We start from the raw sequence: 27,300 nt of genomic DNA, 5'->3' as shown, positions 1-27,300 counted from the left end.
AGCGGGTAAGATTTGGCCTACATGCTGGTCTATTTTGCCAACCTCTGCCCTAAATTGGAAACCAAAATGCCAGGGCAGCCAAAAAAATAAAACCACCTTCAGAGACGCAGGGTTAGGGTCACCAAATTATGGTGTATATAGTCCACTGCTCTAAAGGCATCGAAAACTTTCTCTAACTTACCTGCTATCCCTAGTAGGGGAGTCCGGCCCCCTCGCTTCCTTAGGCCCCTCCTTCCCAAGCTGGCCCAGATGGATGGAAGAGAGGCGGGTGGCCACGTCGGCTACACCAAGGGGCTGAGGGGGAGAAGGCAGGATGGGAGTTTTGTCTTCTCCAAGTGCTGGGGGGTCAATCGCAGATCCACAGGCAGGGCTCTGGCTGAGCGTACTGGCATGTGAGGCAAGGAGGTGAATGCTGATGCGTTTGGTACAGAAGACGGTACTGTCCAACTCCAAGGTGTCCGAGGTGCTAGGGAGAGACCGCCTGTTCGCTCCAGCATCCTCCTGAGGGAACTGCTGGCCAACCACGGGAGACTTCCACTGCAGGTTCCTGGTGAGGAGATCACACTGCAAGCTGGGGCTCATGAAACAAGCCTGTTCAAACTGGCCGCCTGGCCTTGGCTTCTTCTCAAAGCCTCTTGCAGTCAACTTCCTCACAGCCTCAGTGAAAGGAACCTCCTTAGCCAGAGCCTGAGAAACAAAGCTGCCGTCCAGGCCACAGGGGGGCAGCTCTGCTCTGGTGGCTAAGTGACTCCGGGTGTACGGGGTAGAGGCCACGCTGGTAGTCAAAGTGTCTAAGGAGCTAGGGGCAGACAGGGTGCCAGGGGTGGGGGCCTCACCAAGGACAGTGCCATCGCTCTTGGGCACCTTGTGTTCCACAGGCTGGAGGACACAGTCCCCGGTGCCCCCCGAATGATGCCAGGGGACAAGATGGATCGTGGGGGAGGATACTGGCTTCAGGCCCTCTGGGGCCTTCGATAAAGGCACTTTAGTGCTATTTGGCCGCATGAAGGAGTTGTTATTCAGCGTGGGCTTGTAGGCAGAGGGGGCGGCGAGCGGAGTTGGGATCTTCCCTGAGATGGCAGAGGCCAGGCTCTTCCCCGAAGGGTTTTCCCCAGCCGCTCCCAGTGAGAGGTATGGATCTGTGGATGAGGACGCCATGGGCTGGGCCACGGGGGAGAACATGAAAGAAGGGGCCTTATTGGCAGTGAGTCTGATGGGGAGGCTCTTCTGAGGGAGAGAGAGAGGTCTTCTTTCCGGCAGGCTTGAGCGCAGGCAAAAGGACTCCAGCTGCTGGTAGGGTTTGTGCCGGTAGCTGGCGCGGCGGTACAGCAGCGTCCCGCTGAACAGGTCCGGGAGGGAGGGCAGGTAACAGGAGTTGCTGGGGCCCGCAAGGACGGCTGAGCGCCCCGAGCTACATAAAGCACTGGGGCAGAAGAAATAGGCTGGCTGCGGCGGAACACCCAAGAGGCCAGGGCCTAAGCCCGCTGACAGTGTCCCCACGTGCTTCCTCTCCAGCTTCCAGATTGGCTTCACCTGCTGATGGGCCTGTGCCCAGCCTCTGCCCTCAGAGGGTCTCTCTGGTGGCCGGGTGGGCACGGAGCCCGAGGGGCCACTCTGCTTGAAGCTGTTTCCCCGGCGGAGGCCAATACTGTAGTGCTCGGTTCCTGCTGAGGCCATGAGGGGCACCCATCATGGCCACATGGCCTCGTGGCCAGACTCAGAACCGGTGCCACGCACCTCCAGTAGTAGCGGCTGCATCCTCGCCATCTGTCCACCTGGAGGGAGGAGAATCCATTGGGGATATTATTGTCCCGGGAGGACAGAGTGTGGGCTACAGGGGTCCTTGGTGAAGCAACAGAGCCCCACCTCGGTTCCCCTGGGGCAACCAGCCGTAGCTGTCATTTAGGACCCGGAGAGAAGGACACTGGACCCCTACAGGGCCTGCAGGGGTCTTCCGGCTGCCCTGAGCAATCAGGGCCGGCTTTGTCAAGGACTGGGACTTCACAGCTCCACACAGCAGTCTGCTCACGTGTTCCTGCACCCCCAGAGCCCTCTGCTCTCTCTCCAGAGAAAACTACATCTCTCTGTCTCACCATCCACGACTTCTCTGAGTGGCTTCCTTTCTTTCCTAAGCCCGGTGGGGCTCGGAAAAGGTAAGTCTGGGGGTGGCAGAGAAACCAGCCAATATCGTCCTCCTCCCCAACCAATTCTGAAAGCTCAGGGGTCACTTGAGAAACCTATTTTACATCTACTCATCCCTGACCAACTCTCAGCGGCCCCTAGTGTGGTCTGCTTTTCACGGCTAGGTGTGACAAGATGAGATACAAGCAGAGAATTCCCCTGCTGACCTCTGGAGTTCACTCGGAAGCTGACACAGTGACTTCACCTCTTTAAGCGTCTGGCCAGCTACACAGACTTAGAGCCCATTCCATGTGTCATTGGGAAAAAGAAGAAACAAAATGGAAAAGGACACCAACATTGTTTTTTCTTAAAGTGACCTTATTTACGGCAGCCACGGTGGGACAGGAGAGTTTAGGGGGGTAGAAAACAGGAGAAGGAGGAGGAGAGCTTGCTTTATCCCAAGCCCCAGGCATCAGTTGGCGGGGGGGGGGGGGGGGGGGGGGCAGAGCGCAGGGAGGGAGGGCCTGTCTTGGGCCCTCATTCGATGTTTCCTCTATGGCAAAACCAGCCAGTTAATTCTGAGTTCCAAACAGTCGTTAGGCATGGTCACTTACTTTCTAAATCAAAGTCACAAAATAATCTCCAGTTTTCACAAATGACAGCATCCAGAGGGGGAAAAACAAGACTCTTCTATAAGAAGTCACTCATCTGGGATAATTCTGAATGGAATCCTGGCATCCTTTCCAAGGAAGTGCTTTTGTAGTGGCTAGAGGGAAAGAATTAGCAGAGAATTTCTTTGTTCAAGTACTTTTAAAATACAAACTTCAACAGGAAGAGGACCTCATATTCTGATAAGAGACTAACGGCCAAGGAAGATCCATGACTCCTGCCTCCATCTGTAGGAACCGTTGGTGTTGTCTACAAACACAACGCCTACAGAAGCCACATGACGTCACTCTCTTTTCGTGCAAAGGCTGACTTACGTGGATTCTTTCTCAAGGAGCAAGGACAAGAACCACAACTCATGACTGCCAACATTCAATATCACAGTGGGCTAAAAACAGCCTAAGTTCTAAAACTAGATTTTGATGCCAGTAACCTCAAATTAAGGAGACAGAAAACGGACCTCCACCGAGTCTAAACCACGGAAGTACGGTGCAGGGGCTAATTATACTCCATGCATTTATGACAGCGAAGCAGACACAAGGGAAGAGTCAAAGCCCTCCAGGGACTTTACCAGACCGTGTGTGTGTGTTGTGTATACTCAACAGATTCAGTTCCAACTCATGTCATCCTCTTTCAGGAATCCATGTCTTGCCCTACCCATGCAAGCCAACAGACACACCAAAGTGACGGGAGAGAAGGGCCAAGGAAATGGAACTGCACTGGTCGGCTTGAAAAATACCCACTTTGCGGTTCCTCATGTGCATCCCGCTACCTCAGACCTTCACGCCTTTATTAAGTGCTCCTCCCTGGAGTCCTTTCCTTCTCTTTGACCAGACTTGAAAAGTACTCAACTTGAATACCCCCTTCTCCAGGGAGCCTTCCCAGACTCTCCACTTTGAAGAGGATGCCTCAGCCGCGTGCAGGCCACTGTCGCTGCTTCTACTACCCTGAACTTGAATAATGCACCACTTGTCTGACCAGGAGCCACACGTGCATTTTCCACTAGCTCGTGTCCCCCGCAGCGTCTGGAACACAGTACACGCTCAGTATTCTGTTGAATGAATAAACTGCAAAAGTTCAGTAAATGAAGGGGCAGTGATCAACACCTATCTGGGCACCTAACAAATGCCAGGTGCTGTGCTAGGCACTTTACCTCTGTTCTCTTATGTAATCCTCACAAAAACCTTACACTCGATTTACTGACGATGAATCCGAGAATCAGAAAAGCGAAATAACTCTTCTATAATTAAACAACCAATAATGAGTGGCGTCAAGACTAAAACTCGAGTTTGTCTGACTCCACATGCCTCTTATACAGGAAGGAAGCACAGCTCAGTCCCTGTCCCCTCAATTACCCTTCAGTTTCAGGGCCAAGACAAAAAGCTCAGGTTGGAACCACTCTCCCAGTTCATACTGAGCCCCTGGGGGCTGAAGCTTGTAAGAGCATGCGTTCTCCCACCCCACCCCCTGCCATGAGCATTGCACACCACCCCAGGGCCGGGTGAACAGAACCCTCTACTCCTCCCTTCTGCACACACCAGGCGGCATCTGCCTCTCTGCGTTATAGCACACGAATCTCCAGGGCCAGTACTGAGTGCGAGTGGCCTGGCCATCTGGCTAACTTGACTGCTAATCCAAATGATGAAGAAGGAAGCCAAGAATACGCTCCCACCCTCTTCAGAGGCTGCAAGTGGCCCGCTCCCAGGCAGAGTGCAAAGCTGGCCAGTTGGGCAAGCGCCAGAGAGAGTCAAGGGGATTCTCCTCTCTCTAGTGCCATTCCAGATCTCTTATGTCTTTGCAATGGCTGTTCCCCACGCCTTGTTTCCTCTCACAGTCCCCCTGATGTGTAGGATGGCAGCTTAGAAAAGAGCTACCTGTCTTCCTAAGGCAGCATTATCTGGACACTGGGGCCAAGCAGATGAGAAGACAGTTCTGTAGAAGTCTCTTTCCGGGAAAGGGCTCCACTGAAAGTAAACGATGGCCAGAGCTGGCTAAGATGACTGTCAGGAACTGCCAACCAAAACAAGTCTGTCACGTCAGATAATCTGCACAGACTAGATTCGAGAACATGAGGTAAACAGTATCACTCCTAACAGTACCACATACAAATGTTCTGACCTGATATCACAGTTCCTGCCTCAGAAGTACTGTCTGGTTTAGATGAGGAAATGGTTGCTAAAAGCAGCCCCCTTCCTTCTCTTTACAGAGATTCTTAATGAAATCAAATCCCCATGTGGAAGGGAAGCAGGGACCTGGCCAGAAAATTCAGGCAACCCGGGTCCCAGGACCCTCTGACTGCTGCCACAGGCCACCTTTTCCAAGACATGGCCTTTAATAGCATTGCCACTCAGGTGCCAAGGAAGGACTCCATCTTCCGACAGGAATGAGGAGTGACAAACTTGGAAAAGTCCTAGGTGGTCTAAGATATAAGAAGTAGAGGAAGTGAGAAATAGTTGCCAAATACAACACCCTGAGAATTGTGGTTTCTGCCATAAAGTCAGAGTCTAGACAGGCAAACACTGTCTGGCAGCCAGCCCCCATAGACAGCATACACTCAGAAGGCTGTTCTTCCCAGAGCCACAAAGCCTGTCCCCTGTGCTATACCCTGGGCTCCTGACACAATGCCTGGGAGATCCTTCTCTCCATCTCTCTCAAGTTTCTAAGTGCACTGTGATGCCACACACTGTGTGTGTGCCTACAGTTCTCACAGATGGCCTGCCCATCTCAAAGGAAACATTTTAGGATGAGACATCAAAGACAAGAGAACAAGAAAAAAAGGCATTTATGTACATTGGAGGCCTCACACACAGGCTACTAACGGAAGCCTTGTTTTAAAGACATCCAACTGAAGCAAACGTGAACTTAAGAGTAATTGGTGATTATATAAATTAAAGGATTTACAGATCCCATTATTTTCATACACTTTTAAACCACATATATCCCCTACTTAAAAATAACCAAAGGCACTCATACTTACTCTCTGACTAAACCTAAAGGATCCACCATCAGTCGACTCTCCAATCGACAGCTTGTGAGGAACTTACTTGAGGAGTCAACACACTGACCTCATCTGGAAAAAAGGATTTTGAACAACCCAACACATTTCACAGAGCTATTAATCTTCTGTCTTTCTTGCTCCTACACATTATCTCTGGGGAATAGTAGGACTTAAGGGCTGAAGAGCGGATACAAACATTATTCTATCGTCTGCAGAGTGCGAGTTTAGAAGCCTGTTTCTGGGGGCGCCTGGGTGGTTCAGTCGGTTAAGTGTCTGCCTTCAGCTCGGGTCATGATCCCAGGGTCCTGGGATAGAGCCCGCATCCTACTCCCTGCTCGGCAGGGAGTCTGCTTCTCCCTCTCCCTCTGCCTGCTGCTCCCCCTGCTTGTGCACTCTCTTTCTGACAAATAAACAAATAAAATCTAAAAAAAAAACAAAAGAAGCCTGTTTCTGGTTAAGTTCCTAAATCAAAGTCCAATCAGGAAAATGCCCAGCTGAAAAGAAAGGTTAGTTTAGGGCAGAGCAGCTGAGGAGCAGGTTCTTGGGAAGGAGAGTCTCTCTGAAACAGCTCTCAGAACATTCAAATATGTTTATGCCAAAACAAAATCTTGGGGCGCCTGAGTGGCTCCGTCAGTTAAGCATCTGACTCATGATTTCAGCTCAGGTCTTGATCTCGGGGTCATGAGTTGAAACTCTGTGTTGGGCTCCATGCTGGGAGCCCAAACTAAAATAATTTTAAAAATTAAAATAATTTTTTAAAATACCAAAGATCTAGAAGAATTTACGCCAAACTATTATGGCAGATACCTTGGGGAGACAGGTGAGATGAGGATGGGGCAGGGGTGGGGGAACAGTTCTCTAGTTTGCTTGTTTAGTCTTTCAAAACAAACAACAAACAACCACGTGACACTTGTGCGTAGTATTCTGAGAGTCTCCAGGAGACTACTGCTCCTTTCAGCCCTGCTGGACCAGCGGTCACCACCCCTTCATAACTCAAGTCTGAGCTCTGATGAACAGTGAATTTATTCAGTGCTAAAACCACACAGCTGGAATGTTTGGGAAAAGACAAGAAAGGAAGTATCATAACCTCCGCTGGGTAGCGGTGAAATCAAATTAGAGAATTCACATAAAGCACAGCACATGGTCCACACTAAACATTCAAGGGATGGCAGTTATCACGCTCGTTACGACTGGCATCAAATGATCTTTCTCCCCTCAGCCCTCTTCTCAAGCTACCATGAAGAAGAGTGGGGAGGGGGATGCACCTGGAGAAGGCAACAAGTATTCCACTGCAAAATTTCAGCTAGTACAAATAGTGTTCTTTTAATAAAAAGACAGTACTCTTGTCATCTGGAAACTTCTGTGAAATTTATTATATTACCAGTAACTGGGTTCTTCAGTGGCAGGTCTGACTTGGCACTAAAAAAACAACTGAAAAGTGCTTTGGGATATACTCAAAGAAAACCCTTGCTTCTGGCTCTTACAGTTTTTATACAACTAGACGGCTGGGATTTCCAAAAACACTGGGAGAAGAGTTAAAAAGCGATTGTTACTCACCTACTGCCTGGACCCTGATCACTATATACTATTTGTCAATAAAAGAAACCAAGCATGGCTCAGTGGGTTAAGCCTCTGCCTTCAGCTCAGGTCATGATCTCAGGGTACTGGGATAGAGCCCCACATCAGGCTCTCTGCTCAGCAGGGAGCCTGCTTCCCTCTCTCTGCCTACTTGTGATCTCTCTGTCAAATAAATAAATAAAATCTTTAAAAATACATAAATAAATAAAAGAAACCAAGTAACTAGAGCTCCTTGGAAAACAGCTAGAGCAGGAAAAGTATCAGATGAGCCTGACTGTCTCTTATGCTGCAAAAACTGAGGAAATTCTCAAATTTTGATAAAGACATATCATAAGATCACAGAAATAGCTCAGTTAACAGTAAAACACTAGATGCTTTCCCTCTAAGACTGAGAACAAGGCAAGGATGCCTACTCTCCGCATTTCTATTCGACATTGCGCTGGCAATTCTAGCCAGTGCAACAAGGCAAGGAAAAGAAATTAAATGCATGTAGATTATAAAGGAAGAAGTGAAACTATACTTACTTGCCAGAGACATCATCTTGTACACAGAAAAGTCTAAGAAATCTACAAAAAACCTACTAAAATAAGCAAGTTTAGCAAGATTATAGGATACAAGATCAAGATACAAAAGCTGATTTATTTCCATATACTAACAAGTAAAAACTGAAATTAAAAAAGTACACTGAAAACTACAAAACACTCCCAAGAGAAATTAAAAAGTTAAATAAATGGAGAGATAAAATATGTTCATGAATTAGAAGACTCAATATTGTTAAGATGGCAAATTCTTCCCAAACTGACCTATGGAGTAAACACAATTCCTATCAAAATCCCAGCAGGCTTTTCTGGAGAAACTGATAAGCTGATCCTAAAATTTATACGGAAATGGAAAAAAGACCTAGAACAGCCAGAAAAAATTTTGAAAAAAAAAAAAAAAGAACAAAATTGAACTTATACTACCTGATTTCAAAATATAGTATAAAGCTATAGTAATCAAGATAATGTGGTATTTGCATAAGAATAGACATATAGATCAACAGAACCAAACAGAGTCTAGAAATAGACCCTTCCATTTATGGTGAATTAATTCATAATAAAGTTACCTATGCAACTTAATGAGGAAAAGGATAACCTTTAACAAATGATGTTGGAATAAGTGGCTATTCGTGTATAAAAAAATGAACTCAGACTCTTACCTTATACCATAAATTAATTCAAACTGGATCAGAGAGATAAATATAGGAACTAAAACTATAAAACTTCAGGCAGAAAACATAGGAGAAAATGTTACTGACTTTGGGCAATTGAAAATTTTTAAGAGAAAATGTGCTAACAGTCCAGCTGTTGGGGTGCCTGGGTGGCTCAGTCGTTAAGTGTCTGCATTCAGCTCAGGTCATGATCCCAGGGTCCTGGGACCTAGTCCTGCATCAGGACTAGAGCAGGGAACGTGTTTCTCCCTCTCCCACTCCCCCTGCTTGTGTTCCCTCTCTTGCTGTCTCTGTCAAATAAATAAAAACTTAAAAAAAAATAGTCCAGCTATTTAACTGGATTATATCAATGAAGAATTTAGAAAAACACTACTGAGAGAATGAAAAGAAAAATCTACAAACTGAGAGATAATATTTGCAATTATAATGGATTTGTATCCAAAATATGCTATGAACTCTAACAACTCAAAGAAGATGAAAACCAACCCAATTAAAAAAATATTTAAACAGGCAATTTTGAAGATAGCCAAAACATCTGAATAAATATTTCACTAAATAAATACATAAGTGACTAATAAGCACATGAAAAGATGATCAATATCTTCAGTCATTAGGAAAATGACAATTAAAACCACAATAAGATATTACTTACCCACCCACTAGAATGGCTATAACCAACATGGACTGATAACAGTGCTGACCAGAATATGGAGAAATTGGAATCTTCCTACATTGCTGATGGGAATATACAATGATACAATGATATAGCCACTTTGAAAACCATTATGAGTTTTGAGTGCCTGGGTAGCTCGGTGGGTTAAGCCTCTGCCTTCAGCTCAGGTCATGAACTCAGGGTCCTGGGACTGAGCCCCACATCAGGCTCTCTGCTCAGCAGGGAGCCTGCTTCCCCCTCTCTCTCTGCCTGCCTCTCTGCCCACTTGTGATCTGTCTGTCTCTCTCTCTGTTAAATAAATAAATAAATAAAATCTTTAAAAAAAATTATGAGTTTTGTAAAAACTAATATATAATGACCCAGCAATTCCACTCCCAAGTATCTACCAAAGAAAAATTAAAGCATTATGTCCAAACACTTCCACACGAATATTCATAGCAGCATTTTTCTTAATAGGCAAAGACTAGAAATAATCCAAATGTCCATCAACTGGTAAATAAACAAAATATGATATATCCATTTAATAGAATGCTACTCAGCAATAAAAGGCAACAACCTAGATTAACCTCAAAAACATTCTGCTAAGAAAAAGAAGCCAGACATAAAAGACTATATACTGTAGGATTCCACTTTTATAAAATTTCTAAAAAAGACAAAATTATAGAGATAGAAAGTAGATCAGTGGTTGCCTGAGGCTGAGGGTGGGAACAAGGAATGACTATAATTGGGAATAAGGGAACTCTATGGGGTGATGAAAGTGTTCTAGAAGCAGATGGTGGGGGCAGCTGGGTGGCTCAGATGGTTAAGTGTCTGCCTTTGGCTCAGGTCATGATCTCAGGGTCTTGGGATCAAGCCCCGCATCAGGCTCTCCACTCAGCGGGGAATATCCCTCTCCCTGTCACTCTCTCTGCGTGCCCCTGGCTCTCTCTCTCTCAAATAAATAAGTAAAATATTAAAAAATAAATAAATAAAATAAAAAATGAAACCAGATGGTGGTGATGTTGCACAAATGTACAAACTTAAAGTGATTGAGCTCTACTTTCAAAGTGAAGGAATCAATTGCATGGTATGTAAATTATACCTCAATGAAGTCATTAAAGGTGGAAGAGGGAAAAAAGGGTTTAAAGAGGCTTCTTCTAACCAAATCTGGGACAACCTGAGCACCAAAATAAATGAGTATCTGACTATGTAAAGCAAGAATCCATGAATCCACAGTGATATAAATAAATAAATGAATGAATGAATAAATGGGGGAGAAGGAACAACGCTCCCTCACAAAAGAATTCCAATGGATAAGAACAGAAAATCACCACCCACAACCACCATGGTAATAAGTGCTTCAGGCAAAACTCATCAGTGGATCCTAAAATTGGTGGGTGAAAGATTACTGGGAAATGGGATCATTCTATTGCCTCAAAATACCTCTCCACAGATATTTATTAATTACGAAAGGGAAAAAAGAGGGGTGCCTGGGTGGCTCAGTGGGTTAAGCATCTGCCTTCAGCTCAGGTCATGATCCCAGGGTCCTGGGATCGAGCCCTGCATCCGGCTCTCAGCTCAGCAGGGAGCCTGCTTCCCTTCCCCTCTCCCTCTGCCTGCCTCTGCCTACCTGTGATCTCTGTCAAATAAATAAAATCTTTAAAAAAAGCAACAAACATAACTTGGGGTGCATGGATGGCCCAGTCGGTTGAGCCTTTGATTGTTGGTTTTGCTTCAGATCGTGATCTTAGGGTCGTAAGATCAAACTCCACATCGGCTCCACGCTCAGCACAGAGTCTGCTTAGTTTCTCTTTCCTTCCCCCCACTCCCAGCCATGTGTACCCACTCTCACATAAATAAATACATCTTGAAAAAAAAAACAAACCCATAACTTTACAGTGGATTTACAGTGGAGAAACCAGGCAGACACAACCATAATCAAGTGATCAAAGTTCCCATCATCAGGAAGAGCACAAATTGGCACTATGCCCCTCATGACAGGACTTATTGAAGGACTCATCATTACGTTTATGATTTCCTGACCTAAATGCACCACCTGAATACAAAGGGAAATATCGGACAAGACCAAGTTGAAGGTCATTCTACAGAATAACTAGTCTGTACTCTTCAACAGTGTCAAGCTCATGAAAGACAAAGGCTGAGGAACTATTCCACTTACAGGAGACAAAAAAGACAAGACAACCAAATGCAGTGTGTGCTGCTAAAAAACAAAGGACAGTGACAGGACAACTGACAATGTCCGAATAGGGAAGATCTGATAATAACATTATAGTACATGGTATTGTATCAACATTAATTTCCTGATTTTGATCAATATACTGTGTCTATTTAAGAGAATATTGTTATTTTAGAAAACAGCTAGGAAGTTTTTAGGAAATATTCAGATATGAAGGGGTTTCATGCCTGCAAGTTACTGGCAAACATTTCAAAAAACAATTCGCAGTTCACTTATGAACACTAAAGCAAGTGTGATAAAATAGAAACATTTGATAAACTTGGGTAAAAAGTAAATGGGGGGCGCCTGGGTGGCTCAGTAGTTGAGTGTCTGCCTTCAGCTCAGGTCATGGCCCTGGGGTCCTGGGATCGAGTCCCACATCGGGCGCCCTAGTCGGCAGGGAACCTGCTTCTCCCACTTCTACTTTCCCTGTTTGTGTTCCCTCTCTCTCTCTGTCCATCAAATAAATAAAATAAAATAAAAAAGTAAATAGGAATTCTTCGTACTATTTTTGCAGCTTTTTTGCAAGTCTGAAATCATTTCAAAATAAAAAAAGAGAAAAAAGTTTATTACAACTTTTAAAGTGAAGTTTGGTTTTCCTCAGACTAGGAGGCAGGCAGTGCACAATCACCTTCAATTCTTTGAAAGAAGACTGGCAGGAATGCATTTTACTAGGGAGTGATTCCCGCCAAGCAGGACTCACTCCTCCACTTCATTACCTGAAGCCGACTTGACTGGGGATCCACCTACTATCACTAACGTTCAAGGACTAAGGTCACCTGCCTTATGAAGGGCATCCCCAGGACATCAGTCTCCCTAGTCACCTTACTATGAGCCAGCCACCCAGCACACTCTGCTCTAATCAGCCCCTGAACTGACAAACTCTGGCTTAAGGGGAGTTCGAGGGAGAAGGCAAACACCAGAGCCTGGCAGCTGAAGTTCAACAGCACTTTCCCTGGGGCCCATCAACGCACAGTGTCAGGGACATCTTGTTTTTTAGGGGAGAAATGCTGTTTAAACCTGATTCTATGTGAAAAATCTCACTGCCCAACAAAACACAAGTCCTTGTCTTGCCTTTAACCTAGAAAGCAGTTACTGCTGCCACCATCTGGGAAACAGAAACAGAGAGGCTGAGACAAGGACTGGCTAGACTCAGGGGATCACAGGGACAAAATGGGAAACTCAAGGTTTTCTATGATTCAAGAAGGGAACATGCTTCCTCTTAATCTCCTTGAAATTAGATGAGAATGTCAGATTTTAATAAAGTCATGCGAAGGACAATGGGAGCAGGGCTAAGAAGGCATCAATCACATCCCTCACTGAATTGATTCACTTTTAAAGCCAATTAACCTTGTAGAGTCATGGGCAGTAAATAAAGCTGCAACTGCACAAAAAGACTTCAGTTAAAAAAAAAAAAACAAACATCTGCAGGCAGAAGGGTCTGAGTCCCTGGGACAGGTGTTCATGCAACACCCAAACTCCCAACATGCCCTGGGTAATGATTTCAGCCCGACCTCCGATCTTCACTCCTACTCACTCAATCCATCCACAAGTCTTTCCGGCTTCAAGTATATGTGCCTGGAGCCATCTATTGCTGCTGCCACCATTATTCCCTTAGTCCACACCACAATCACCTCTCACCTGCTGGTTTCCCCTGCTTCTAACTCCTAACGCCTTCTTTATAATCAATTCGCCAGACTGTGGTCGAGGTACTCTTCTTAGAATACTTAAAGCTATCCTGTGGCTCCAAGGTCCACTGTGATGTGACTCCTTTCTCTCTCTCTCTCTCCCCGACTTTATGCAAGTCACTCTTCCTCCTCAGCAGGCGTGTTCCCACCTGTGCTCCAGGGGCCTTGTCGTTCCCTCTGAAACACTCAGTTCCCTCACTCAGCAATCAGCAACCACCACCAGCCCAAAGAGCCTGTCAACACCAACACTGCCCCACCCCCGATCAGTCCCTATCACATTACCTTATTCTAATCTGTTTCATTCTTCCACTAGCTGAAATTACTCAATGTTAGTATTTCCTTATAACTGCTAAAGAAATGGTGGAAGAATAAATGGAACTGATTTTTTTTTTTTTAATAAAGGATACCAATGGGGTATGAGAGCTAAGTGTGTATACCTTTTCGATCATTTTAATTTCTGGCTATATAAATGAATCACTGAGTCAAAAACCCTGTTCATTATTTTTTTTTAAAGATTTTATTTATTTATTTGACAGAGAGACAGATCACAAGTAGGCAGAGAGGCAGGCAGAGAGAGAGGGGGAAGCAGGCTCCCCGCTGAGCAGAGAGCCTGATGCGGGGCTCGATCCCAGGACCCTGAGATCATGACCCGAGCGAAGGCAGCGGCTTAATCCACTGAGCCACCCAGGCGCCCCCCTGTTCATTATTTTTAAAGTAGAAACTTCACCTATTTCTGCATTCCTTTGTTGTGTGTTTATCTTCTCTTCCAGCATGCAAGTTCTTTGAGAACTGGGACCTTGTTTACACAGTCTATGCCCAGGCCTGGAAATGTAATCAGGGCTCATTAAATATTTGCCGAATACACACATGCATCTACAGAGGTAAAACCCAGCACAGCCACTGCGGGCCCCCTGCAGATGAATCAGCTTCTCTTTTCCCACCACCGTCTCCTCGCCGCTACTTCTCTCCTCAGTGCAGGAACCTCAGCCACAACCACACCAGCTCCTGCAGGGTGACCTCCCCGCCCCACGGTGTCCCCTCCAAAGTCCTCCATGGCTCCAGTTTTATCCTCCCTCCCATGTCCAACCAACCTGCTCTCGCTATTTCAACCATTATCCGCAGAAGCTCCACTCTTCAGAATGGACCTCTCTCAAGCTTCATGTCCTCATCACCAACCGTCTGGGCCACCTTTTCCACATGCATATCTGACCTCTTCAAGCCTGTCACACCAGCTCTGCACACTTGACCTTCCATTTCTTTCAGTGGAAGCTTCTTTCTCTCAGTCGCCTAAGAGGAACACTTAAGCCACTTCTGACTTCTTCCTTTCCCTAATTCTCCAGAGCCAAGCCAGTTATAAAACTTGAGAGAGATTCGTTCTCCCTAGCATGCTTCCTCCATTTATCCCCTTATCCCTCCCCAGAACCAGACCACTGCAATAACACCCAGACTGAGGTCTGTGTTTCCAAGGTCCACCCTTCCCAAGTCCACCCTGTAGGCAGCCTCCAGATTAACTCTAATTGATTATACTTGATCAGGTTACTCCCCTTTCAAAAATTTCCTAGGAGTCCTCACTAAATATCATAGCAGCCCACCAATCACCTGCAACGTAATTGGGTGCAGGGTGCCTGGCTGGCTCAGTCAGTATAGTGTGCGACTCTTGATCTCAGGGTCATGAGTTCAAGCCCCATGCTGGGCGTGGAGCCTACTTAAAATAAAAAATAAATAAATAAAAATAAAAAACAAAACAGAACAAACATGGGCTGCAGATCTGCAAGTCCCATCTTCAAAGTAGATTCAGTGTCTGAATCTGGGTCTGGGGTAGGGCCGGGAGTCTGCACTCCAGATGATTCTCACCTGAATCAGCAAATATAATCTAGATTTCTTAGTTTGGGTTGGAAGGAGTTTCCACCTCCTTCCACCGTGAACTCTGCCCTGTGAATTGTGCTGGTCTTAAACACTAAACTCCTGGAATAAACTTTTCAAACTGGTCTGCAGGCCTTTGCTCCACTAAGCCTCTTCCTTCTGAATTATTACATTTTCTTTACCTTTTCCAGGCACAGCTCAAGCCCCACCCCCTCCATGAGTATGTCCTGCATCTCGAGCCCTCTAACTTGATACTTTACAAAGGCTACTCTCCCCACTGTTCTCTTTTCACATGGAGATGCCTTATAACCTGCACGGATGGTTTCTATAGGGAATCCCTGGGTACCTATAACAGACAGGAGCAAAGCTCATCTGGTAGGAGCAGGGAAGATCACTGCCCCAGCTTGGCCTGCTTCTCAGCAATGCCGGCCACATCTCCTCCCCAAACTTACGGACCAAGTAGGGCACTTGGTCCTTGGAACAAAGTTTCAAAAACAACTGACTTGGGGGGCGCCTGGGTGGCTCAGTGGGTTAAGCCTCGCCTTCGGCTCAGGTCATGATCCCAGGGTCCAGGGATCGAGCCCCACATCGGGCTCTCTGCTCGTCAGGGAGCCTGCTTCCTCCTCTCTCTCTGCCTGCCTCTCTGCCTACTTGTGATCTCTCTCTGTCAAATAAATAAATAAAATCTTTAAAAAAAACAACAACTGACTTGGTGTGATGGATGGACCCGCTCCTTATCAGTTACACCACCACAAAGCTGTTAAAAATAAAACAAACCAAAAATATTGACTAAAGGGTAAGAAAGGAGGATGAAGAACCACAGAGCATTCTAAAGAGAAAATGGCCTCAAACACCCCTTTCTTTCTATTTACAGGCCGGGCTCAACCCAATCCCCACCCCTCCCAGCACCTAGCTGACCCAGTGCAGGCGTCTTGCAGTAGAATCCCGACCGCCGTCCCTGGCTACAGTCTCAGCAGCCAGCCTCAGGAATCACACCAACCTGCTTTGTCATCTTTATACAGCACTCGGAATCTGCCTATCTCATTGTGCCTTCCACTCTGTGAGATGTAGTTTTGCCTCAAGTTTCCTTCTTAGTCAAGAGTGAACAAAGAATAGCCTATGCTAGGAAAATCTACGGCTGTTGTTTAAGCCACCAAGTCTCTAGAGGCCGGGCCCAGACCAGCTGGGACAAGGTATCTATTTCTACAGAAAGCAATTATTCATTACCTGCTGATCAAATCGCTCTCCTGTATTACAGGAGTGTGTGTGTGGCTCTTGGGACCTGCAGTCTCACTCTCCTCTGCCTAGGAGCTTCCCTTGGTCACCAGGGGAACTCAGGACATCAGAAATGGTTCAGAGCCTACCACTTGAAACATCTCGAATGAGATTGCTTTAACTGCTCAGTAGTTCTTTTAGAAGACGGAACTGACTTACCTGGAACCAAAGAGAAATGGGGAGGACTGTAGGAATCATCCTCATTTTCTCTTAGGAGATAAATCCCTAGCTATATCTCCCTAAACAAAGTTGGAGGGGCAATGAACTTCTTGAAGGCCTACTGAGCAAGGAAGATCAAACCCCCAGCCCTTTGAGAAGGGAGGAGGGTCAGGACCATAGGTTAAGATAGATGGCTTTTGCAGAACACGGTTCGGCAATGCAGAAGGAGGTGGCGAAGCTGAGAGAGAAACAGAGCTTTCAGCACCTAGAGCCGAGGGGGGCCATTGAAGGCTTAACACAATTAGGTGACGAGCTCTCCTAGAGCCCTGGCTTATTACCACCTTCAAAAAGGAACCTCCTTCCTCCTCCTAAGGTGGAGAGTGGTCCTCAGGGTACTGTCCACAGGGTCTGCTCTGGAAACTATTTTCCCAACAAAACTAAGATGTGATCTGCCTTTTTAACTATGCCGGTCTTTCCATGACGGTACAAAAGCAGTGATGGGTCAGACTGTTGGTGCCTCAGCAAGGACGGAGACAGCGGCACACCAAGCCGGATCCTTGCCCTCCACAGGCTTCCTCGCCACACAGTAGAGGAATGCCAGCTTTACCCAAAGACGTCCTTGATGACACAGTACAGATTATTATTTTAAGATTTTATTTATTTATTTGAGAGAGAGCATGAGCGAGGAGAAGGTCAGAGGGAGAAGCAGACTCCCCATGGAGCTGGGAGCCTGATGTGGGACTCGATCCCGGGACTCCGGGATCATGACCTGAGCCGAAGGCAGTCGTCCAACCAACGGAGCCACCCAGGCGTCCCCAGTACAGATTATCTTAAATCTCAATCTGGGAGTGCATCTTTTTAATGCTCTGTGTGACAAAACGAGGAGCACGTGTAAAACACTTCTGTGGTGTACAGAAGGTGATGGCCGTCTCAAAGGAAAGCACTGTGTGTTTGAATTGCAAAATTTTTCTGTGGGACACTATGTTCACTTGAAAGAATAAATGACATGAAAGTGATGGGTTATTCAGACTTTGACATTTGGCAGACGTTTTCTAGAAAACAAAACAAAGTGAGACAACCAATTCAAGAAAAACAACTGACAGCATTAGTTGCCAGTGATAAAATTTCAGTTTTCAAGACAAAAATTAGAATTCGGTTTGACAGTTTGACAGCTTCCCAAGAGTTAAGCATTTTTCTGATGAAAGTGTGGTGATAATAAGAGTGATTCTTTTTTTTTTTTTTTTTTTTTTTGGATACTGTTCATAAAATGTGGCAACATTTGGAAGAGCTGTGTAACTCAATGAAAACAGTCTTTTCCAGATACCTATCACAACGTTACAGAATCATGTCTGGGTAAAAGGCCCCCGGCAAAAACAAACAGGAAGAAAAAAGAAAAAAAGACCCAGTCAAAATGGCTCAGTCATTGGGCGTCTGCCTTCGGCTTGGGTTATGATCCTGGGGTCCTAGGATAGAGTCCAGCATCAGGCTCCCTGCTCAGCAGGGAGCCTGCTTCTCCCTCTCCCACTCCCCCTGCTTGTGTTCTCTCTCTGGCTGTCTCTCTCTGTCAAATAAATAAATAAAATCTTTAAAAAAAGAGAGAGAGAGAGAGACAGACCAGTGGATTTTAATGTAACAAATTATGAAAAGTTATTTTCAGATTCCACACTGCAATAACCTCCATAAATCCATCTCTTGTTAACTTTTGTGTAATACCAAAGAACACCCACAATTACCAACTGAATGGCTGTGAGGCTGGGTTTTCTTAGTAACTCAACCAAAGCAACACATCACAACTGACAGAGCACAGAGATACGAAAATCCACCTATCTTCTGTGCAGCCAGATGTTAAAGAGATTTGCAAAGACAGTGCTACTCTTCTCACTAATCTTTTTGAAACAATATCATTTTTCATTTTAAAAATTCTGCTTATGGGTGGCTCAGTTGGTCAGGTGTCTGACTCATGATTTTGGCTCAGGTCATATATCCGGGTCATGAGATCCAGACTCAGCGGGCTTGTCCCTCTCTGTCTGTTCCTCCCCGCTTCTCCTGAGCTCTCATGCAAGTAAATAAATAAATAAACAATAAACAACAATAAATAAACAAACAAATAAAACCTTTCAAAAAATAAAAATAAAATAAAAATTCTACCTATGTTAACTTGTAATGTATTTATTACTTCTAAATGAATAGGGTGGGGGATAGGGTAATAGGGTGATGGGTATTAAGGAGGGCGCGTGTTGTGATGAGCACTGGCTATTAAATGCAACTAATGAATCACTGAACACTACATCAAAAACTAAGGATGTACTATACAGCGGCTAACTGAGCATAATTTTAAAAAATGGAAAAAAAAGTATTTTTAATAAGTGAAAAGTGAAAAAGTTAAAAGTATTTCAATTTCTGATATGGTAAACATCAAGATTATACATCCCACATTAAAAAATACATTGAAGGTTCTGAAGTGCATAAAAGAGTCCTAAAAGCAGTAAGTCTGGGCACCTCTGATTTAAAACACCATTGCCTGTCCAGAATATCCCTGAAGGCACCTAAAGACAAATTTCTCTATATTTCAGGGCCTAAGAGAAATTACCACTCTCCATATTTATTCCCAAATGCCCACTTTGGTTTCCCAGTTCTGCCAGAGGAGAGGGTAAGAAGTTCAGGGCACTTAAGAAAATTTTTCTCTGCATTGCACTGACAGACCAAAGCATCTGATCCCATGCTGGAATCCAGGAAGCCTATAATCAGACAGTTCAAGTTCACAAAAGAATGTAAACTCAACTCCAGAGCGTGAGTGTCAGATCCTAAAGTTAAGGCTTCATCCAGAGATAGCTGTTTAGCAAGTGACCTTTCACTTACATGCTCATTTTTGTATTTGGTAATAAATTCTCTTTCTTCCCTTTCCCTCCTCCTACTATCTCAGTGTTGGTGTTCCTAAGAGTTCAGTCTTCTCACTCTGCTCGGCACACGGTCAGTATTCAATAAACTCGCCCAGAGCAGTCTCTTCCATCCCATGACTGCAACCACCTCCTCCATTCTCAATTTTTTATCATCCCAGACCTCTGTCAGGAGCTCCAGACCTACAGAACAACCTCCTGGGCCTCTCTACCTAGATGTGCCGTAGGGACCTCAACTCATCATGTCCAAAGTGAACCCCTTTATCTTTCTCCTCAAATCTGCCCTTCCTCCTAACAGTTTCTCCTACCACCACCCACCCGGTCACTAAAGTCTTAGTGATCATTAGGATCATTCCAAACTGCTCTTGTCCCCCTCTCTGTATATCTATTTTGCCACCAGGCCTTGTCTACTCCACCATCTTTTTTTTTTTTTTTTAAATATTTTATTTATTTGACAGAGAGAAATCGCAACTGGGCAGAGAGGCAGGCAGAGAGAGAGGAGGAAGCAGGCTCCCCGCGGAGCAGAAAGCCCGATGCAGGGCTCAATCCCAGGACCCTGGGATCATGACCTGAGCCGAAGGCAGAGGCTTTAACCCACTGAGCCACCCAGGCGCCCCTACTCCACCATCTTTCACATCTCCATGCCCACTGCAGCCAACATAGAGCCCTCATCATCTCTAGACTTGTTTCAAGTTTTCTCACTGGCTCCCTGCCTCCAGTTTAAAATGCTTCCTATTCAACCCACACGCTGATGGCTACAGGAACCTCAAACATAAATCTAATGTTATCTTCCTGCTAATTATCTTTCTGTGGTTTTCCTGCAACATACTCTTCAAATGGTTTTACTCATGTATCCCCAAAAGAATTTAAATCATGAATTCCTTGCACATTTAAGTTTAATTCTAAGGTTTCTCGTCACAAGTTTAAACAAGCTTATTCTTTTGTTAAAAGGAGGTCGAATCTACTAAGCATTCTATAAAAAGAGCTAAGTTAAGGATTAACTGTAATTTGAATAAGCATTTCATGATTTGGTAAAATAATTTTAATTACTTTATTGAAAAACACACACCTAAATTAAAAGAAATCTCTTTAAAAGTTTTTTATGCAAGTTTTATCCCTATAGCTTGAAAAACCCATGGTCCCAAAAAATATCCTAGCCACATTTAACTGCTGAGTTCGTCTGAATTCAGAATACCACAATACGAATCAAGACTTACCTTAATAGCAATGTGTATTAGGGGAAGACAGGAAGCCTTCTGAGTTTTCCAAAGTAATTTAATCATCGAAGGGGGACTTCTTGAAATCAGTATTTCCTAAGACTCCACTTGGCAAACTGGCTTTTTTTTTTTTTTTTTTAAGATTTTATTTAATTGACACAGAGAGAGCGAGCGAGCAAGCACAAGCAGGGGGAGCAGCAGGCAGAGGGAGAGGGAGAAGTAGGCTCCCCACTGAGCAGGGAGCCAGACCTGGGATCATGACCTGAGCTGAAGGCAGATGCTTAACCAACTGAACCACCTGACATTTTTACATTTGGGACAAAACATTATAATTTGGGAGATGGGAGGGATATTCCAGCCAGCCAGCCCCACCTCTTCTTGTCAGGTCAGTTTCAGAAGTATTCATTTGGAAGCTGAGGATTTGGACACTGATTCTTCTAAAGCTGTATGTGCAGGTGTATTCCTTGGCAGTCCTGGGCCCCAATCACCCTGCTAGAAAAACCTGAGGATACCATTCTCTTCAACAAAGCATCTACAGCCCTTTGTGATCTAACCCCTATTAATTTTCCTCTTCCTATTTGTCATTGGATGGCTACCTCCAAACCCAGCTCAGGTCTGTCAAACTGTTTCCAATTCTCTTTTTAGGCCTTGCTGTATATTTTCTAAAGCTACTTTGTATCTGGAATGTGCTCTCAACTTCTTTATTCCCAGAAGACACTTGATAATTTTTCAAGGTTTCATTTAGCCCAACCAATAAGCAGCTGGTAACTTTCTCAGCATCAACCGGGTGGGTCTCATACAGTGTCTCGTATTTTTACTGCAAGAAATGAAGGATGGACAGAATACTGTCCCAAAAAGTCCCCCAACTACTTGCTGATTGGCTAAATCAGCAGGTGATGAAGTTGAGAAAGATGTGATCTGGAGTATCTGAGGAAGCAAGGATGACTCCATAAGGAGCAAAACATTTTCTGCATCCAGAGTAAGACTGTGAAGACCAGGGAATAGGGATTGTATATTTTTCCAAGCAAGTCTGGGTTAACTATGTTTCTAATGTTTTATCAGAGCACACACCACACAGTATGGCAAATGCTTATTTACTTGATTAAAAATCCCCCCTAGACTATAAGCTCCGTGAAGACATGCCTGCCTTGTTCACTGTTGCCACCCCCAGCGCCTTCCATAGTGCCTTGGTTCACTAAATATTTCTCGATGTTTGTAAAAAATTGTTGAGTGAGTGCTTACATAAAGGGATGGATAAATGAGGAGTTAAATTTACAAGATCTCAAATTCTGTTCGAAATTCTACAGTTTAGAAAAGTATTTCTCTATAGGTCCTAAAGATGGGGAAAGAAAAAAGTGGGCATTCATGTTCCGATTCGGCTACGAATTGAGAGTAGCTTGGGCTCCCACCCGGGCGAGAATTTAAACCGCAGCGCGGCGGGAAAGAGGAGGCACGGAGGCCCAGGGTGAGGGGATGCTGCAAGGGTTCGGGCACCCAGAGACGGAGCTGACTAAGTTCACGGAGCGTGGCGGAGGGGGGAGAAGGTTCCCGGGGACGCGTGAAGACCCGACCCGGTGGAAGGCCGCAGCCCCCTCGCCTCCCTGGATATGGAGAGGTGGCGGGCAGGAAGCGGGGTTGGGGCGGGAGCCGCCGGAGGACTGGGGACCCGCGCGAAAGGACCCAGGCAAGAAAGAGGGCGGGAGAGTCGGCGGACGGACGGTCGTTGTCAGGGCTTCCCCGTCGCACTCACCTAGCGGACCTAGCTTCGCTCCGGCTCCGCGCCGGCTCCGCGCTGCTTCCTCCCTCGGCCTGCTGGGCAAGCCGGCGGCCTCAGACGCCCCTAGCAACCACGCACCGCCACGCGACCCGCGTTCCCAGCCGCCGGCGCCGAGGCCGCCTGCCAGGCACTGCGCGCGCCCCCAGCGGACAGACCGAGGGCCTGGAAGGGGCGATCGCGGCGGACGCGCGGGAGGCAGGCGCGCGGAATCTCGGGGGTTGTGGGGCCTGGGAAAGCAGGCCCCGCCTCGCGCATGCGCAGTCGCTTCAGCGCGCGCGAGCCCTGAGAGCGGAATTCTGGGAGATGTAGTCCCGAGACAGAAAGCCACACGCATCCCCCCACCCCCACCCATCCACCCATCCACCCATCCACCCATCCCCACCCCCACCACCATTAAAGACTACGGTCTGGGATTCCAGGATTCTCGCCTTCTCCGGGCCTTGATACCACCTCACCTGAATGAACTCTTTCTTTGGTCATGCCTCAATTCGCTCCTCTAAAATCAAAGAGTTCAGACTTAATTAATAAAGAAGTTTCTTAGTAGTCCTTTTCAGCAGAAGTCTTTCGAATTTGAAGAAGACACCGCCAGATCCGCTGTTTCCCTCCAACCAACTTTCCCCTAACTCCAATCTACTCAAGAGTACTATTACAACCACCTGAAGCTATGGGCTTCAGGTATGTACTTAGGAAACGCTAACTCAATTCATCGTCTCCCTAGGCAAGACAGACCGTGTCCCCGATGTTCAAATGGATTTGAGAATCAAAGGAGAGGGGCGTCTGGGTGGCTTAGTCAGTTAAGCGTCTGCCTTCTGCTGGGGTCATGATATTGGGGTCCTGAGATCCAGACCCACTCACGTCGGGCTCCCTGCTCAGCCGGGAGACAGCTTCTCCTTCTCCCTCTGCCCCGCCCCTAATCACGTGCGCCCACGCTCGCTGTCTCTCTCACAAATAAAAAAACCTTTAAAAAAGAGAAAAAGAAAATCGAGAGAGAGCTGGAGAGTGAAAAGGTCTTTTCTAAACAGTAGGCTACAGAAATAAAGGGCACAGTAAAAGGTGAAACTAACCTAGCAAAAACAATCTGGATCAAAGCAAGGAAGTCTAATAAGTAATTGATTCCGGCAACAGTATTGACAGACGCTAAAACCATTGAAGGACAGATTGGGGGAATTTTACACTGGAAGGATCACCTTTAGATTTTAACCAATCTTAGATCATGAAACGCAGGACAGCTGCAAATTATGTTACCTAATGTGATGCAATTTGAACTATACAATATTTAGGAAGTAGTGTATTTTTGTCAAAAAATAGTTGAATCTGAATCTGATCAAGCTTTGGCTCCAACTTCCAGTTTATAGGAAATAAAGGGAAATAATGACACTGCAAGAAAGCAATTGACGAATCCAGAATGTGAGCCAACATACAGATGACCTCATTTCTTTAATAATTTCGGAGTTTAAAAAAAAAGTGAGGTTTCTAGATTGTAAGAGACGCCAGAGACTATCAAATTCAGCGAGTGGACCTTGTTTGGATCCTGATTCAAACAAACTAACTGTAAAAGTTATTTTTTGAGACAATGGAGAATTCTGAATATGGACTGGGGACATTAAGAACAAAGACAGATGTTAAGAAACCATTATTTATTTTGTTATGCATTTGACTGAATGGTGTCTCCCCCCCCCCTGCCCCCAGATATATCTACATCCTAATTCCAGTAACCTGTAAATATTATATGGCAAAAGGATTTTGAGAGGATTAGGGAATTTTCCTGGATTTTCTGAGTGGGCCCTAAATCCCAAAGCAGGTATCCTTCATGAGGGCAAGGGAGATGTGACAGAGAGAAGACACAGAAAAGAGGAGGAGGGGGCACCGGGGTGGCTCAGTCAGTTAAGTGCCTGCCTTCGGCTCAGGTCACAGTCCCAGGGTCCTGGGGTCAAGCCCCACATTGGGCTCCTTTCTCAAAAGGGAGTCTGCTTCTCCCTCTCCCCCTGCCTCTTATTCCCCCTGTTTGTGCTCTCTCTCTCTCAAATAAATAAATAAAATCTTTAAAAAAAAAAAAAGAAAAGAAAAAAGAAAAGAGGCAGTGGCAATGTGACCAAGGAGGCAGAGATTGGACTGATGTGGCTACAAGTCAAGGAATGCCTGGAACCACCAGGTGGTGGAAGAAGCGAGAAGTGGATTCTTCCATAGAGCCTTCTGAGGGAGTGGAGGTCTTTAAGACAGCCTGATTTCAGACTTTTGGCCTCCAGAACTGTGAGAGAAAAAAATGTCTCTTATTTTAAGCCATTAAATTTGAGGTAATTTATTGAGGCAGCTACAAGATACTTTGACATTTTTGGTTATTTTTTTTTTTAATACACTTATTGGGGCACCTGGGTGGCTCAGTGGGTTAAGCCTCTGCCTTTGGCTCATGTCATGATCCCAGGGTCCTGGGATCAAGCCCCACATCGGGCTCTCTGCTCAGTGGGGAGCCTGCTTCTCCCTCTCCCTCTGCTGCTCTCTGTGCTTATGCTCTTTCTGTCAAATAAATGAAATCTCTTTAAAAAGAAAATACTCTTTATTTTTCACATACAGACTTTTTTTTTTAATATTTTATTTGACAGAGAGAAATCACAACTAGGCAGAAAGGCAGGCAGAGAGAGAGAGGAATGGAAGCAGGCTCCCCGCTGAGCAGAGAGCCTGATGCGGGGCTCGATCCCAGGACCCTGAGATCATGACCTGGGCCGAAGGCAGAGGCTTTAACCCACTGAGCCACCCAGGTGCCCCACATACAGACATTTTTTAGCGATTAGACGTGATGCCAGGGTTTGCTTTTGCTTTAAAATACTGATAGCAAACACTCTAGAGGCAATGAGCACACCTAGCACCCAGGTCCTACTTTCTAATACCATTCTCTGTTAAAAAGTACAGGGGCTCCTTGAAGAAATGGCTGATTCCGGGATGGGGGTAAGAAATATATAAGATGAGCCTGAAGCATTTTGTGGTGCCAGAAAGAAAAATCACATTAGTGGGAGTGTGTCACAGGAGCTAACTGAAAGAACTCCCAATCACCAAAGCTGGAAAAATTTGAGCAACAAAACTGAATAAAGTAGTAGTGGTTTATAACCCAAAGTATAAAACAAATATCCATGAGTCCCTAGTATAAATAAATGGTTCAATATGTCATCAGTGCAGTAAAGATACAAATTTCCTGTGCAGAATAATTCCAAATAAAGTATAGAGATACTCAGCCCTCAAGGAGGGGAAGCATAACTCCCCATTCCTCAAGAAGGGGCTGTGCAAAGTGACTTCTTTCCAGGAGCACAGTAAGGAAAGGCAGAAAGGGTGGAGTAGGGCAAAAGTAGTTAACAAGAGAAAAATCTGACACACTACTTCAGCCAGGTGATCAAGGTCAACATCAACAGTCAGAAATCAGATACATAATACATGGTTTGGACAGGCTTTGAAAATGGCACGTTATTTTTGTGATCTTCCTCCCCAAAACCCATAACCCAGTCTAGCCATAAGAAACAACAAATAAATTCCAAGAGAGGGTATCCTACAAAATACCTGCCCAGTACTTCTCAAAATTGACAAATTCATCAAAAACAAGAAACTTCTGAGAAACTGTTGTAGTCAGGGGAGCCTAAGGAGACAACTAAATGTAATGTGTACTGAGATCATGGCACAGAAAAGGAAATCAGGTAAAAATAAAAACAAAAAACACAAACAAAGAAAAACAAGAAAACCTGAATAAAATACAAGCTTTGGTTAATAGGATATCAGTATGTTCACTGATCACAACAAATGTATCATAATAATGTAAGATGTTAATAATAGGGGGAAATTGTGTAGGGGAGGGTATAACATATGAACTCTCTCTACTATCTGCTCAACTTTTCTGTAAATCTAAAACTGTTCTAAGATATAAAGCATATTAAAAAAAAAACCTACATCAAAAGAAATGTGACCAGACCACCTTAACCAAGTGATCAAAAGTAACTTCACCAATAATGGGAAAAAGCGACATCATTAGCTTCAGATGTGATATATGATATAGTAGAAGACACATCACCACTTATGTAGTGTTTCTGCTAAAGATATATAACCTGTGGGGCACTTGGTTAAGCATCTGCCTTTGGCTCGGGTCCTTATCCCAGGGTCCTGGGATGGATTCCCAAGTCAGGCTCCCTGCTCAGTGAGGACTCTGCTTCCCCCTCTGCCCCTCCCCACTGCTCATGATCTCTCTCTTTCTTACTCTCTCTCAAATAAAGAAAATCTTGAAAAAAATAGAAATAAAAATGTATAAACTGAATCAAATCACACAGAAATTGTCAGATATACCCAAATTGGCCTGTATTCTTCAAAATATCAATCAATGTCCAAAAAGGCAAAGGAAACGATGAGGGATGGTTCTAGATTAGAGACAACACAACTAACACAAAGCATGATCTTTGGTTGGATCCTAGACCAGGAAAAAAAAAAATGGTATAAAGAACATTACCAGAGGGAGGTGAGCAGGAGTTAGACTAAATGGGTAATGTGTATTAAGAAAGGCACTTGTTACAATGAGCATTGGATGCTATATGTAAGTGACAGATCACTAAATTCTACTCCTGAAACAAATATTACACTATAGGTTAACTAGAATTTAAATAAAAATTTGAAAAAAAAAATAGAGAACAATTTTGCAAAAAAAAAAGTATTATAACAATTGACAACATTTGAATATGGGCAGCAGATGAGTTAATAGAATTATATCAATGTTAAATTTCCTGATTTTGCTAATCATGTTGTGATTATATAAGTGAACGTCCTCGATCTTAAGAAATTCTCATGTGGGGCACCTGGGTGGCTCCGATGGTAAAGCATCTGCCTTTAGCTCAGGTCATGAACCCAGGGTCCTGGAATTGAATCCCATATCGGGGGAGCAGGGAGCCTGCTTCTCCCTCTCTCTGTCTCTCATGAATAAATACATAAATACATA

At 45.0% G+C, this 27,300-nt stretch overlaps 1 protein-coding gene across 3 annotated transcripts in view; it reads right to left on the bottom strand.

Annotated features, from left to right (window-relative positions):
* TTLL4 (tubulin tyrosine ligase like 4) overlaps window positions 1–22,545 on the bottom strand; it is a 35,898-nt gene extending 13,353 nt beyond the window's left edge. Inside the window, exons 1-3 of one of the 3 annotated variants that reach the window (XM_046018913.1) lie at window positions 22,311–22,545; window positions 2,736–2,887; window positions 182–1,775 (exon numbers count right to left, since the gene is read on the bottom strand). In XM_046018913.1, the coding sequence (XP_045874869.1) occupies window positions 182–1,677 (1,496 nt within the window). In that variant the 5' untranslated portion in view covers window positions 1,678–1,775; window positions 2,736–2,887; window positions 22,311–22,545. Of the gene's footprint in view, window positions 1–181; window positions 1,776–2,735; window positions 2,888–20,560; window positions 20,631–22,310 lie in introns of those variants that run through there. The other 2 variants (XM_046018912.1, XM_046018914.1) reach the window with 2 other exon arrangements.
* Between the last annotated feature and the right edge of the window lie 4,755 nt (window positions 22,546–27,300).

Source organism: Meles meles, chromosome 9 (genome assembly GCF_922984935.1).
Source record: "Meles meles chromosome 9, mMelMel3.1 paternal haplotype, whole genome shotgun sequence".
NCBI lineage: Eukaryota > Metazoa > Chordata > Mammalia > Carnivora > Mustelidae > Meles > Meles meles.
The sequence above is the reverse complement of the archived record's forward strand: the minus strand, read 5'-3'. Positions and strand labels throughout refer to the sequence as shown.